Genomic DNA, 15481 nt, shown 5'->3' on the forward strand with positions numbered 1-15481 from the left:
GGCAAACATAATTTGCATGGGTTTTCTAGCCTGGGCTCTGCCTTAAGTTGAAGCTCCCCTACTGGCCTTTCCTGCCCCTTGAGCTTGTCACCTTCAGGCCCAGCTGAGGCCCACGTCTCTTCTTGCAGAGTCCCTCTGTGTGGTGGTGGTGACTGGCCGCTTGCCTCCCTTCCCCCCATGGCAGAGAGACTATAAGGGAGCAGCGATCTGAACCGTCCAGTTTTCTTCTGTGGCTCTTCTGCTCCAGGGGCTGTAGTCTTTGAGTTGGGGGGGGGCTGCAACTCTCAGCAGGCAAGGCCCCCAAGGGTGTGCCGAGAGCCATTCCTGGAGCTGTTTTGTGAGAGGGGGGAGGACTTCAGGTCCATCCTCCTTGCCCTGCACAGTGAAGCACTTTTTGAGTTTTGTCTATATTTGGTCAGCCTCGGAGGGCTGTGCCTCATCCACAGGCATTTGGCATCTGGGATGGAAACTTTCCCTTGTGGTATTGCCATGGAAACAAGCAGAGCCATGGAGGAGATGGGAAGGAGCCCGTTCCCATCAGCGTGCCAGGGGAGCTTGTTTAGGTCTCCTTGGGGATCCTGCATGAACCGCAGGCAGCAAGAAGCCAGCTCTCTCCTCCTCCTCCTTCTCCAGGCGCAGAGTGCCTGCTGTTGAGGCTGTTGTCCGGCAGGGCAAAGCAGGGTGAGCCACCAGCTGTCCCCTCCCCTTTTCTCCTCTTCCCTTTGGGTACAGCAGCTGCATTTGGAAGGCTCTTTCCCTTTCAGGAGAGCTTTCTCTTTGCCCAGCTCTTAGGATTCTTGCATATAAGGGCAGCAGCTTTTTGTGCTGCTGTTTTTCAAAGAAGTCCAGTGCATGCACTGGGGAATGGAGTCCATGTCCAAAGATCCATTTTTTAAAAAATTGCCAGGGAGCCAGGTGTTGGTGTTGGGCTCCAAATCCCATCAGCCCCAACAGCCAGCATGGCATCACATACCCAGGAATGATGGGAGTTGGGAGTCCAGCAATACCACCTGGAAATGATACGTTCTGGAAATGGCTCCAGGAGGGGCTGCACATCTACTCCCCTCTTCAGATCTTCAGAATCTGCTCTGTTTCATGGGCAAGTTGCTGCTTTGCGGCTGCTGTGAATGCAGGTCACTGACCCTCTTTGTGTGGGCTTTGGGCCAAGAGTAGTGACAACTGCTGGGGCCCTTCCCCCCCCACCGCGGCTCTATGAAGGCTGCAGCAGGAAGGGCTCTTGCTTCCTGGAAGGCCCTTGTGTCAGAGTCTCCTGAGCTGGCCTAGAAAGGGTGGGGTGGGAGGAAGGAGCTCTGGCACTGGGGCAAAGATGAGAGTGAGGGGTGGTCAGTCTTCTTTAGCCTGTAAATGACCACGAGGGCCTTCCTTGTCAGTTGTGTGTAGGGGAGACCTGTAGGAAAATAGCAAGCCATTTAAGTAACAGGAAAAGTGAGAGTTGCTGTGTGGATTTTACCGGGCTAGGGGGTGGGGGTGAGGAGATGTCTGCCCCTCCCCCATTTCTTTAATGTCAGATCCTGTCCCAGATTGGTGTCACTGTGACACAGCCCCATTCCGCCCCCAGGCTTGGGGGTCCTGGAGGGTCACTTTGTGTGTGAGCTGTTCTCTTCTGTGTATTTTCTATGCCGTTTTTCTCCCATGACTGCTGAATATTTGGAGCTGTCAGACAGACTGAACATCTGATTAACTGTGACCTACATTCCATTAAACATTGGCAGTGACTTTCATAACAAATGCAGCTGAAAAGCATCCCCTCCCCGAATTAGCTGGAGATGGGCAGCGTTAACTTGCCTTCCTACTGCCCCCAACCCTTCCCTGGTGTTTTTTCCATTTCATTGCAGGAATCAGGTAGCAGATCTCTTCCCAGTTCTGCATTGAGTGGGAGAGAGGAGGGAAGGGGGACCTTTTTGACCCAGAGGGCAAGTTCATTATCTCCCCACACCCCCAGGGCCCAACTTTGCCAGTTGGCAAAGGTGACCACCCACCAGTCAATCGCTTGATGTCATTAGAAGCCCTAATTGAATCACCAAGACAGAGGCTGTTTGAGGAGATGGTGTTCCAGATCTTCTGGGTGGGTTCACACTCCTCTTGAGGAATCGTGTGTGCAGATTGTTGGAGCTTATTGATCTAGCTGCTGCCACTATAGAAGCACAAGGGACCTCAGTGGCACACATTGTCTTTTGCCAGCTTTGTGTGCCAGCCTCTCCTGACAAAGAGTCTAGCCAGAGATATTTATGCTCCTGTAATCTTCTGTTTAGACTAGTGCTGTGCCCTACATGTGGGGCTGCCCTTGAAGATGGGTCAGCTGCTGTAGCTAGTACAGAATGCAGCTATTTTGTGGTTTCACCCCCCTCCCCCATCTAAAGCAGTATTTGAGTTATTTTGTTTGGCCTGGAAAAGAGGAGATTGAGGGGAGATATGATAGCCATAATCAAATATCTAAAGGGCCGTCACATGGAAGATGGAGCAAGCTTGTTTTCTCCTGCTTCGGAGGCTAGGACTCGAACCAATGGATTTGAGTTACAAGAAAGGAGATTCCAACTAAACATATGGAAGAATTTTCTGACAGTAAGCACTGTTTGACGGTGGAACAGACTCCCTTGGAAGGTTGGGGACTCTCTTTTTTATTAATATTTTTTATTAAATTTTCAAATTTTACATTTCAAATTAAACTTATTTTATTATACCGTACATTGATTTACTTCCCTCCCTCCCTTTCCAAGGTTCATTTAACTTATCCACCATTCCTGCATATTTTAATATATCCAACTAATTTAATTTCCCTATCTTACATCAGTTCAAAATATGTTATATTGTTGAATTACTTTAATACTGCCAGCATTTTTAACTGTGCATGATTATTTTCAATATACTTGACAAAAAAATTCCACTCCTCTTTAAATACCTGTTTTTGTTCTCATATTCTACTTGTTAGGCCTGCTAATTCTGCATATTCTATCGTCTTAAGTTGACAGTCTTCCTTACTAGGGACCTCTCTCACTTTCTGTTTTTGGGCTAGCAAGATCCAAGCCGCTGTTGTTGCGTACATGAATAAATTCTTCTGACTCCTGGGAACCTCTGTCTGAATAATTTCTAAGAGAAATGCTACTGGCTTTTTTTAAAAAAAGTTGTTTTAAACATCTTTTTCATCTCATTATATATCATTTCCCAATATACTTTAACTTTTTTGCATACCCACCACATATGGGAAAAAGTTCCTTCTACTTCTTTGCATTTCCAACATAAGTCCGATTCCACCTTATACAGTGGTACCTCAGGTTACATATGCTTCAGGTTACAGACTCTGCTAACCCAGAAATAGTGCTTCAGGTTAAGAACTTTGCTTCAGGATGAGAACAGAAATCGTGCTCCAGCGGCGCAGAGCAGCAGGAGGCCCCATTAGCTAAAGTGGTGCTTTAGGTTAAGAACAGTTTCAGGTTAAATAAGGACTTTCGGAACGAATTAAGTACTTAACCCAAGGTACTACTGTACATCTTAGCCAATCTACTCGGAGTTAAATATCATCTATGGATCATTTTCATATAATTCTCTTTCAATGTGTAGCATGCAGTAAATTTCAGATGGTTTTCCCCAAAATTTCTCCCAGAGGTTTAAGTCTATATTATATCCTATATCCATTGCCCAGTAGGTCACTGATTATTGAATCAGCTCATCTTTTGTTTCCCATTCCAATAACAGTGTATACATTTTGGACAATAATTTTTCCTTGTTCGTCAGTAACTCTTTTTTCAAACTGTGAGCTTTTTTTAAAAAAACACAATTTTTCTTATCTAATTTAAACATATCATGTAATTGGTGATACTGAAGCCAATCAGTAACTTGGCTTCTTACTTCTTCCAGTGGTTTCAGTCTGGGTTTGTTCCTCGAAAAGTCCAACAAATCTCTATAGGTCACCCGCCATCTATCCATGTTTATTCTTTTAATTGTAATTGTTTCATTTGGCGACAACCATAGGGGTTGCAATGCCTGGCATCCTCCAAGTCTTTCCATCCCTTTGGAACCCCATCCTCTCCACCTCCCACTTCTTGCAACATCCTTCTGCTGGTTGCCAAGGACTAAACTCTTCCATCATGACATTTCACTTCTTTCCTTGTGGAAAATGAATTTCCAAGGCATTTGCTGCTGCTGCTGCTGCATTGAATCCGGGGAAAGAGGTGGATAGAACTGGAGAAGTACTCTCTTTCTTGGACCAGCTTAGGTCAGCAGCAGTTTGGAGGTCTCTTTTGACTTGCTGAAAGAGAGTGTCTGGTGGGGATTTGCGAAGTTGATAACTGTTAACAGCAGGTTTTGTTTTGTTTTGAGCTGGCCCTGTATACACGATGGGTGTGCACAACACACACAGAGAGAGAGAGAGAGAGAGAGAGAGAAAGCCAGATCTGAATCAAAAGCATCCTCACCCTGCAATCATAGCAGGTTAGGCAAATCTGACCAGTTTGCTTGCTCTGCTTCCAGTGTTTCAAAGCATGTGCTTTCTTTGGGGGCGGTGGGCAAGGGCTCATGTAAAGGAGGGGTTGATCAGTGACAGATTAGCCGGGGAAGAGGGCAAAGTGCTTTGAACTGTTGTGCAGGAGGAGCAGGAAGGTGGCCACTGACCAACGACACTTTTCTTAAACGCTCTTGCAACTTTTGAGATTACAGCAAAGTATCCCCAACAGGTTTTGGAGTGTTTTCCTCTGCAAGCTGTAGAGCAAGGACTGGAAACAAGAGATGCCACATTTTTGCCAGGTTCTGCTCTTGCCCAGCAATTCTAGGGACAAGTTGGCCCCATCTGGAGCCCATTGTGGTCCTACTGACTAGAGTCAGCGCTCCAGAACAAGGAAGGTGCTGGCTGCCTCCCGCAGAGGGGGAGAGAGCTGATGAAAACCCCCAATTCATTTCCCAAATGCATTTTGCTATAGAAATCTCTTTTTAACTCTCTCCGAAACTAAGGCTATGGTCCTGGGCACATCCAGGCCATAGAATTCAGCTGCACTTCCAAACATGGATAAAATTAGACTGCCCCTCTCCAGTTATATCATTTACCAAATATTAGATAGAAACACTAATATTTCCAATAATTTAGTTCGGTTGCCTAATCACAAATATTTATTTATTCCATGGAATTTATGTGCTGCTTGATTGTAAAACACAAAACACCTCAGAGTGGTTTACAAAAAAGACAAACTTTTAAACTTGGGGCATATAAATGTAAGATTTTGTGACAATATTATATGCAAGAAGTTGCTGAGTATTATAACATTGCAAGGACTTTTATTTAGTCCAGTGTCCTTTGCATAATTAAGTACATGAGCTATCATTGCGAGGTGTATCTGCCTATTTTAAGGTATGATGCAACCCCCTGCACAGATGGACCCCCTTCCTCCATCTCATCCCATTTGCCTTTAGGCCCTAAATGAGGTTTGCCTTTGTCAAACTGTCCTCCTACTTTCCTCTTAGCAACCGCAGTTCTCCAACATTCTGACACTTGGTAATGTTTATGAACATTCTGTGACATCACAGCTAATCAGCCAGTGATTGGAGACAAGAGTCTACTAACAGCTGGTTTTTAGCCTATAAACCTGTCTGCATCTACGCCAGTTTTGGTTTACATCACTCCTGTGTTTCACATTCCCCTGCAATTTTGGAGAAAGCAGGAGGGTGTGAGCTCAGAGTGGGCTCAATTCTGCGCTCAGTTGTGTTTGTCACCAAACACAGATTCAGCCATTTGCTTTACAGTGCAATCCTAAGCATGCTTACTTAGAACAATTCACCACTATTAAGCCAACCTACTATGGGAGCAGAGCTGTGGACATGAGTGTGCTAGCTTGTATCTCTGCTATGAGCCTTTCTCGAGACAGCTGCCTTTGAACTGGCAAATGGAGGGAGATCTTCTCGTGATATTGCTCCCTGATGAAGGCCTGCCATTCCTGGAATCTGGTTGGCAGCTCAAGCAGCCCTGTTGCTGCTGCTGCTGATTCCAGCTGCTGTTCCTGCATCTACCCCCCACCCACCCCCTGTCTTGCCTGCCTTCCCATCCCACTTGCAGTTCCAGGGTGCCGAGCCACAGAGCACCAACTGCTGGGCTGTCGGCTTACCAAAGGGAGAGGCGCGCAAACAGGAAATTCTTTGCAGTTTGAGCAGAGCTCAGGCACTGGGCTTTGTCTCCAAATACACCCTGGATTAGTCACACCAAAAGGGCAGGCTAGGATAAAGAGCCCTTCTTGCCCCATTTTGAATGTTGGGAGCTTGTAGGAAGCAGAGAGGATGAGATTCAAACTGCCCAGGTCAGATACAGGGTTGGCATTTTGTCTTGGCTGTGAGACCTACACAATTGTCCTATGAGGAAACACAGCATCCTTCCATGTACATGTCATTCCTGGCATTTGTGGGGAGCCATGGAGGGAAACCTCTTTGCTCCCCTCCCTCTTGATAGGGAGGGAGGGTTGGTTGACTGCAAATTTCTCTGCTTGAGGCTGTGATGGGTGATCCACCCAAGGTCCTTTTTTCAAACTATCTAGGTTGTAATGGTAACTTTCAAGGGCTTCCTCAGTGAGAAGATGAGTGAAGGCAGACAGGACACTGCTCACATGTCTGCTTCCATCTTCCCCTGCAATCTGCAACCACAGGGGAGTTTTTGGGTGTATATGGTTTGCAATAAACTAGTTCATGCCACATGAACTGATTGTATGCCCCAGAACAATCTACAGAGCACAAGGAGAGGTTCCTCAGCATGCTGCCCTGGGATAAATATTATGAAGGGCAGTCCACAAATGTCGTGAACAAAAACAAGGCAAAATACAAGTCAGTTGGGAGGATCTTGGAGACCTCCATGTTGAAAACAGCCCTTGTACATTTCTGGTTCAGAAAACCAATCTTTTTCAAGAATGTGATTGGCTTTGAATGAAGGAGGTTACAGGCAGACACCACTTTGAGATAAATAGGGATGGCTCAAGAACACTGAAGAGCTTGGCAGGCATTATTCCTCATTGCCCTTGAGGTCTCTGCATGAGAATCAAGATCAGTCTCAAGCTGCATATTCAGGAAATGGGGGTCAGAGGTGGGGGGCATCGCCTTGGGCAGCCACTTGCCTGCCAATTCAGAAGGCCAACTGTGTTGAACTTCAGGTGGAGCAAAGCTCTTGTGGCTGATGCAGATTCGTTGCACCTGGGCTGGATTTCTGTGGTTTTAATATTTGTGTTTTAGCTTACCCTTCTATGAGATTGGGAAGAGAAATCCTGAATATGAAAACAGTATCAGATATATTTTCTCTGAAACAGCCATTCTGTTCTTTGTAAACTTACAGATTGCCATATCTTATGGATGCTTTAGCTGAGATCCCTGCATTGCAGAGGATTGGGCTAGATGATACTTGAGGTCCCTTCCAACTCTGTGATACTATGATTCTATTATCAGAGATAGTCTGTAGTGAGCAAGAATACCAGGAGGTCTTGTGCAACTTCAAGAACATTTCCCCTTCCTCAAAGGGATTGGTTGAGCACAAAAGGGTCCTGCTGTACCTGCATATGATTGCAGGGAGACGGAGTAGAGGTGGTCACAGCATTGCTCTTCTTTTTTACTGTTGCATCCATGGGCACCTGAGTGGTGACTATCTCAAGAGTGCATGTGTCTTTCAGTCCCCAGCCCCCCCTTTCTGGCCACAAGGCTGTTGGCAACAGAGCCCAGCCCCTGATGCTCTCTCTTCCCTCTCCCCAGGGATGGCCCAAAGGCCAGCCTCACCTCCAAGAAGACCTCTGTCACCACCCCTGCCATAGACTACGCAGAGTTGCTGCAACACTTTGAGAAGGTCCAGAGCAAACACCTCCAGGTCCGGCACCAGCGAGCCAACCGGGGCGAGAACCTGGATCGGAGAACTGTCTTCTGAAGGCTGGAACCCAAGGGACACAGAGGAAGCAGCCAAGCAGCCGGAGTAGCTAAACTCCGTGGCTTGGAGTTGAGAAGAGACCTTGGCTGGATATTGCTGCTAGCTACACATTGAAGAGATGCCACCTGGCTGTGGGGACGAGCCAGCATGTTCTGGGGGGCCTTTTCTGATCCTCCCAGGCAAGACTTGCTTGCGAGGTGGAACAAGAAGCTGCTGTCTAGTTTGGGATGTGCTTTTCCTCTCTGGCAGTGGTGCAAGAGCCCTCGCCTTCCCTTGTGATGGTCATCTGATGGTCGTAGCCGTGCTTTTGCTACTGCCAGAGGGGAAAAAAGAAATGGGAGGACTTCCCACTTCCAGCCCGAGAGGGGGGAGGGTGTATGGGAAACCCTGGTGCAGCCCTTGCTCCCCACTGATTTGGGGACACAGTTGCCAAATACACAGCGCCTTGACCCCTCTCAGCAACCCTGTGGGCTTGCACACTGGTCCCTATGTGTGGGTTGGTCAACTGCTATGAGCTCCCAGCAGGATCACCTCCCTTGCCTGCTTCCCACCCAGCCCCCCAAAAAACATGTGTTTGGACTGCACAGTCTTAGCGTACAGCTAACCTGTGTGTATGTGTATATATAGATCTCTATAGACCAACTGTATTTCTAGCCTGGATTTCTTTGTACTATTGTAAAACACTCCTTGCAATAAAAGGTATGACAAATAAAATGATTGATGGCAGAATGGACTTCACTTACTTTGGCTACATCCTCCCTGCCATGAGAGAGATCAAAGGGGTTGCCTGGTTTGCACTGCTGTTTGGCCAGGGGGGCCTGTTGAAACCTCAGTTTGCTGCCCAAGACTTACCCAGCCTTTTCCTCCAGCTGTTTTGGACTACAATTCATAGAACTGTAGAGCTGGAAAGGACCCTCTATCAGCCCCAGCCAACATGACAATGTGATTTTGGGTCTGATGGGAATTCTAGTCGAAAACAGCTGGAGGAAAGCAGGCTGGAAGGTGAATCTATCCTGTGTGCCAGTCTGAAGGTACCACAGCAGGTGCTGGACCTTCTTTCTGCTGCTATCCACTCTGCATAAAGTGCTCCCTGATCCTGCACGTTATACTCAGAAGTAAGGTCTGGTTGCTTTCATTTCTGTGAACAGACATGGCATTTTCTTCCGTTACAGAGTGGGGAAGTCCTTTGCCCTAGTAATCTGAACCCTGACATTTTATTTAACCTTTGGTGTCCTGTATGAATAAAGTTTTTTTTAAAAAAACAAAAGCTTCTCCTGGATCAATGAGTGTCATTTCCACAGGCAAAGCTCCCTTTGTAGCCACACTTCTCTTTGCGAGCTCTCACTTGCAGGGGCTTCTGCAGTTCCTTCTGTGTACCTGCATTAAATCTGGAACCTCACTTTGTAGCCTTCTGGTTGAAAAGGTTTACCAATTGTGACAGGAATATCTGCCTGCCTTTTGAGAAGCTGATTCTCTTGCATATCTGGCTGTGCCTCCTACTTAGGACAGCAGGGCCTCAAGGAGTGATGCAACAGGCAGCCTCTTCTAGAGGAGATAATCATGCAGCAGCTGCAGCAGCAGCAATGCAATGATACCAGTAACTCCCCACCAGGAATCTCTTACTACCTAGGTGGAGGCAAGGCCTAAGCAGTAACTCCGTGGAGATGCTGCAGGTGGACTTTGGGCTCTGGGTTGCCTTTGACCTTGACCTCGTTTCTAGCTTTAGGCCCAAGAGGCCCCTGCTTCTTGAGCAGGGCGCCCTACAATTAAGAAGGCCGTAGCTCAGTGGGAGGGCTGCTGCTTGGCCTGCAGAATGCCGCAGGTTCAATCCCCGGCAGCAGTCGAGCCAGGTCTGAGGTTCTGGAGAGCGGCTGCCAAGCAGTGGCGGCAAGCTTGGGTGACGTGGTGCCACCCTGCTTCCCCTGGCGAGGGCGGGCAGGGTTGCTCCCATTTTGCAGACGGGAGCTGGGGAAAGTCCAGCCCGTCCACGCAGCACGGAGCTTTGAGGCAACAGCCAGAAAACGCAACCGCTCTGCACCCCGCCCCCGATGTGTAGCCGAGACCCACCGGGCCTCCCTCCCGCCCACTCCCCTCGGGTCCGACAGGAGGGGTGTCTCTTGTCCCCAAGGGCCAGCCTCCTCCTGTTAGTGGCGAGGGGAGCGTCTCCCAGGGCCCCCTCGGCAGCTCCAGGCTTCGGTGGGCGAGAGGAAGAAGCTGCTGCATCGAAGCTGCCCAGGCGGAGCGCGGCGTTGTGGGTCACGCGCGCGCTCTCCACGAGTGGCGGCGGTGGCTCCACTGCTCTCCCTGCAAAGCCCCTAGCCTGGGCGGCCCCTCCCCCTCCTCCCGGCCCGCCCCCTCCCCGCATCGCCCACGTGACTGGATCCCTCTCTCTCTTCCCCCCCCCTTCACTTCGGATTCCGGCTGCCTTTTCCTGCGCCCCGTCGCTCTGAGGAGTCCGCCCGGCTCCCCTTATTGCGCGCGGCGACGCTCTTTTCCTCCCCCTCCCCGGCCAGCAGGGCGCTCGCCGCCGTTCTCGTCGTCGTCGCTGCTGCTCCGGGCCAGAGGATGGCCACTGCTCGGAGCGCCTCTTCATCGCCTTCGCTCCCGGCTGCGGCAGCGCGGAGGGCCGCCCGTGGCGGGAAGTGACCGAGGGAGGCGCGCCGAAGAGCCGAGCGAGCGAGCGCGAGAGACAGAGAGAGAGAGGCTGCGGCGAGGCAGAGGGAGGAGGAGGAGACGCCGCCTTCGCGGGGCTGTGTCGGGACTGGCCCCCCTCGACGGGCTGCCGCCGCTCGGCCATGGAGACGGCGGAGAAGGAGTGCGGGGCGCTGGGCGGCCTCTTCCAAGCCATCGTCAACGACATGAAGGTGAGCCGCTTCGGAAGAAGGAAGGGACCGGCCGGCGCCGCCGCGCCCCGTCTGCACAGATTGGGGAGGATGCGAGGACGGGGGGCGGAGGCTGGAGTTGCTGCTGCTGCTGCTACTGCGGGAGGCCGAAACCCGTAAACAAGCCTGGCGGGGAGGGGCGCGCAAGGCAAGGGGGCTTGCCTCTGCCTCCCTTCCCGGGGAGCCCGTCGCGCCTTTGGCTCCCTGGCCCGCCGGACTCCCGAGGCAGCGCGCGGAGGATGGGCACGCGCGACGGCGGGCGGGGGGGGGGTGTCTCGAGGCTGGCCTGCCGCCGCCGCCCCCCAGCCCAGACAATGCTGTCATTGCAGGAGGAGCGATTTCGGGGGGGGGGATAAAACCATTGGGATGGCGGGGGGGACGGGACGGAGCTGCTGCCGCCTTAACTCATTCGGCGCCGAAGCTGTAAATCGGGTAGCCGAGGCTCCCTCAAGCGCGGCGGCGGCGGCGTCTGCCTTGTGCTTCCCTCCATCCCGGCTGCTCGGCTTCCTCCATCAGACGGTTTTCCTTCTTCAAAATGGCCAGGCGCTGTTTCGGAAAGAGCTGGGCATAGTAGCAGTTCTAGCCTGGACGGTCGCGGAGACGATACCTCCGAGCATGGGCAGAGGGCCCTTTCGCCATCGTTTACTGTCTAGTCTAGTCTAGTCCCTACGCAGTAGAAGCGCCGTAAAGCTTTGCATAGTGATAATTTATCTAAATACCAAGGAAGGGGCGGGAGGGGGACTTAGAGAGAAATGAGTGGATCAGTGGCAGATGGAGGAAGGGGGCGGGGAAGTTGTTGGTGCTGGGAGAGCAAAAAGCAGAGGCGAGTGGCGCTCACTGCCTTGCCAGATTCAGCATGGAGGTAGTTGCCCCTTGTCCTGGCCTGCAGGAGCCTCTTCTACCATCTCCACCACCACCCCTTATGCAATCCTGTCAAGATTACTTCTCTTACATGGCTTGTAAGGAAAGTGAAAATGCCACATGGAAGAAATCCACACACCCTAGACAAGTGTGTGCCCAAGGAGGGCGACTGCAACCAGGGGTTGTGAGGTTCAGCAACCTAACTGGCTTTACAAGAGAAAGTGGCCAACCCTCTTGGAGAATGAACATTAGAATGGCAATTTAACCTGGAAGGATCCAATTAGCAGGCTCAACAACCTTTGAGGATTCAAACCACCAGTTTTTCACCCGTGAGCCCTGGCGGCTCTGGCATCTGCCCCATGCTAAGGATCTGGGGAATTATCAAGACAGAAAGAGTCTCTCTTGTCTTGAACTTCATCTTGAGCCACATCTCAGACAAGGTGGAAAATCTGGCTAGCTGAAATTGATGGCAGCTGAGTTTATTGAGCATCAGATTACCTTGCGGACAACCTCATGCACCTGAATTCCCACTGCAGAAATTGGCCATGAGTGGGGAGGCTGTTAAAATCCAGCTGATGAAGCCTTGGGGATGAGATTGCTAGACACATAGAGTGAAGCTTTGGGTTGGTCCCCTAGATCAGTCTTCCTCAGCCAGGCTCCCTCCAGGTGTTTTGGACTATAACTCCCACCAGCTGTTCCAGCCAGACCCCTGGTTCCAGTTCTGGCACTGGCTCCTGAGGCATGAAGCAGTTTCCTGGATACCTTGTGCCTAGCCACATTTCATTGTCAAAGTTGGGCACGGGCACAAAGTGCCATGTTTCTCCTTGCTGCATCAAATCATGAAGCTGGACAGATCCCACCCACTCGCCAGTTTCCCCCCTGCTGCTAAGTTTGATTTCCAGTTTCTCTTCTCTCAAGGGGGACTCAAGATGGCCTCAATTCTGAAAGCTGTGTGTCCCACTTAACCTGAGTTGTAACTGGTGCAACAAAGTAGAAGGGAGGAAGGCAAGCCATCCAAGGGCTGACCCTGCTTCAGCAAAATTAGTTTTGCATTAAAATGCAGCGTGCTGCAGATGTCACTCATTTGCTTAATATGCACTTAAGCCCCCCCCTCCATTTCTTGCTATACCAAGTGAGGAGGAAGTGGCGTGTGCTCACACAGGTGTGGGTTTTCCTCGCAGAGATTGTTGAGGGGGGCGTGTTGTTAGATACTGTTAGTGCTTCAGGAACTGTGGGTAGCTAGATCCAGGAGGAGCCACTTCCCACGGCAGTAGACGACCATTTGAAAAGTAATCATTGGAACAATTAAAATTGTAATGCAGAATAGAATGCAACAAGTAATCTAAGACAGACTTAAAATAGTAATCATAGTAATTACCAGAATGAAGCACCAGCAAAAACCTGGGAGCGTAAACACCCTTCAAATGAACTGGCTCTGATCTTGCATCTTTTAAATAATAGTAAATAATTCATGAAGGTGATGGAAGCTCCTGTGGCTGCTGGGATCCTGCATTCAATGCCCAGTTTGATGAGTTGCCTCCCTTTCTCCTCCCCTGTCCTCTTATGACCACTGAACATCCAAGGGTGTTCCTAAAGCACCAGGCTTCCTCTTAAAACTGGCATACAATCCTTAGAAGCCCATGGATGTTTGAAGAGCCCCCTGAGTCTATTCCTGGGCCCAGGATGGCCCTCCAATTGCAAGTGAGAAGGGTCCCCCCCCACCTGCCTTCTCCAGGGCCTCTACTTTCCCTTTCCTTTACTCTGACCAGCTGCATCAGAAGCCGCCCCAAGCACCTGTATAGTGGTTTTTCATTGAAGTTTCCCAAATAATTCTGTGGTCTGGGGAAGCCTGTGCCCTTCCATCATGTCCCATCAGCCCCAGCCATCATGGCCAATGATGAAGGATGATGGAGTCACCCCCAGCCTGGGCTAAAGCCAGCGGCTTTGCTCTGAGATAAAGCAGCAGAGTTCTTCAGAAGCATTCTCTTCCAAGCAGTGGGGGAGTCACTCCCATTCATTCAGAAACTCCTCCCCACATTTTAGGAAAACCGTGTCATTGTTGTTTGCTTTGTTACCTGTCCTTCACCCAAAGGTCACAGGGCAGGTTGCATCATTAAAAAGAATCATTTGACCCCTTCAGACCTCGAACTCGTTTTATACCACTATAACCTGCAGTCCAAGTTTAAATTTTCTCCTCATTTCTCCCCTCCCTCAGTTCTACTTTCTGTCCCTGCTTTTTTGTATGCTTTGGTTTCTTAACAGGACAGAAACACGCCCTGGGACAGCAGCCAGGGCAGTTTTGTTCATGATGAGCACCTGGTGTGGGAGCTGGAAAACTGTTAAGCCAGCAAGGGCCTGAGATGAAGGCCCTTAAGCCCTTCCTGCCTGCTGCTCCTCTTCCTCCTTATCATCTGCTGAGTCATTGTTTGCAGCTGGATCTTCTCTCAACCAAGTAGACCCTCATCCCAAGGAGATGCCTGGCAATAGAGCTTTCTGTATCCAGTCAAGTGCTCCTGGGCTTCGTGCTGGGTGCACTGCTGCCATCTCTTGAGGCCCATGGGGGGCATTCTCTCTGCCACCCTTCATGTACACAGGGGTAGCCAGTGTGGTTTCCTCCAGATGTTGTAGGACTACAAGTCCCATAGGCCATGCTAGCTGGGGCAGATGGAAGACACAGTTCAAACACACCTCTGAAGGGCACTATGTTGGTTACCACTATGTCACTAAGGTGTGCTCACCTGGTCCTCTTAATGCCTTTGCCAAGAGGCTCGCCTGCTGAGAGAGGTGATGGTGATGTTAGGCATCGCGTAGGCCTCCTCAGTAGGTCTTGCTGCCCCTGTTATCTGTTTGGTTTCCTGCAAGAAAGGCTCCACAGAACCAAGTGTCTGGCCTGCAGTTCCGCCAGTGTTCCCTGACTGCCTGGACTCTCCATGTCCTTCCTCTGTGTATTGTTGGAGCTTTCTTGGCCTTGGTGGGGTTTGTTGCCCATGCGAGTCTCCATTTACATACAAGGCATGCTGAACTGGCGGTTTTGCAGGAGACTCTGACCTGCTACGTCAAGGGAGACCTTGCACTTCTCCCTCTGTTCTGGGAGTGTTTCATGAGGTGTAGGTGCCTGGCCAGTGGCCTTTCTCTTCTTCCTGGCCCACTATTCTGTGTGTCGGTGAGGACTGCTTTGGCCTGGCTGGCTGTTTCCCCTGTGGCTTTGTGGTTGGTCTTAATGCCCAGTTTCTGAGTCTGCAAGCATTAAGCCAGCTTGCACCGGCTTCCACATTTCTGTTGCCCTTGGCTGATGGAGGCTTGTGAGCTGGATCAAGTTCTCAGTCACACACCACCTCCTTGCTTCTTCTGCCATGGCTTCAGGCAGAGTTGCACTGCTGCAGGTGAGTTGACTTCCTTGCCATTGCTACTACTAATCTTCCAGTTGGCTGCTGAGTTTATCAGCCTCCTGTCATCCAGAGAAGCACGGTTTGGCATCTGTAGAACAGCAGATGGTTCTTAGAGGAGTTAAGATGCCTGTGTGTGTGTGTGTGTGTGTGTGTGTGTGTGTTGCAAGGGGCCATGCCTCCACTTCTTCCACTGTGCCCCTTTCTCCACAGAGTGGATGTTGGACATACATAGAATGAGTCATGAGGTCATTGTCTCATCATGTGATGCCTGCACTAAGTGACTGAGAGGTAGTCCTGGACTGCCCAGTCGACATCACTGGAGGGTAGGATGAGGCTGTTAATTAATCTAACAGAGCTAAAATAATTGTTGCCATTTCATTTAGAATTTACAAATGAAGTGGAAGTAGGGGAAAGCACAGCTCAAAGGTTAAGCCTTGAATGAATGGGAGGAT

At 50.2% G+C, this 15481-nt stretch overlaps 2 protein-coding genes across 8 annotated transcripts in view; both read left to right on the top strand.

The window, feature by feature from the left end:
- VAC14 (VAC14 component of PIKFYVE complex) overlaps positions 1–8626 on the top strand; it is a 70669-nt gene extending 62043 nt beyond the window's left edge. For both annotated transcript variants that reach the window (XM_082232591.1, XM_082232592.1), the window contains one exon: positions 7729–8626. In XM_082232591.1, coding sequence (XP_082088717.1) covers positions 7729–7897 — 169 coding nt within the window. In that variant the 3' untranslated portion in view covers positions 7898–8626. The remainder of the gene's footprint in view (positions 1–7728) is intronic.
- A 1663-nt stretch (positions 8627–10289) lies between these two features.
- The window catches only part of MTSS2 (MTSS I-BAR domain containing 2), a 64080-nt gene continuing 58888 nt past the window's right edge, over positions 10290–15481 (top strand). For 5 of the 6 annotated variants that reach the window (XM_082232595.1, XM_082232598.1, XM_082232596.1 and 2 more), the window contains exon 1: positions 10290–10761. In XM_082232595.1, the coding sequence (XP_082088721.1) occupies positions 10693–10761 (69 nt within the window). In that variant the 5' untranslated portion in view covers positions 10290–10692. The remainder of the gene's footprint in view (positions 10762–15481) is intronic. The other variant, XM_082232599.1, reaches the window with a different exon arrangement.

The sequence above is a fragment of the Podarcis vaucheri genome (assembly GCF_965113315.1).
Source record: "Podarcis vaucheri genome assembly, chromosome: 7".
Taxonomy (NCBI): domain Eukaryota; kingdom Metazoa; phylum Chordata; class Lepidosauria; order Squamata; family Lacertidae; genus Podarcis; species Podarcis vaucheri.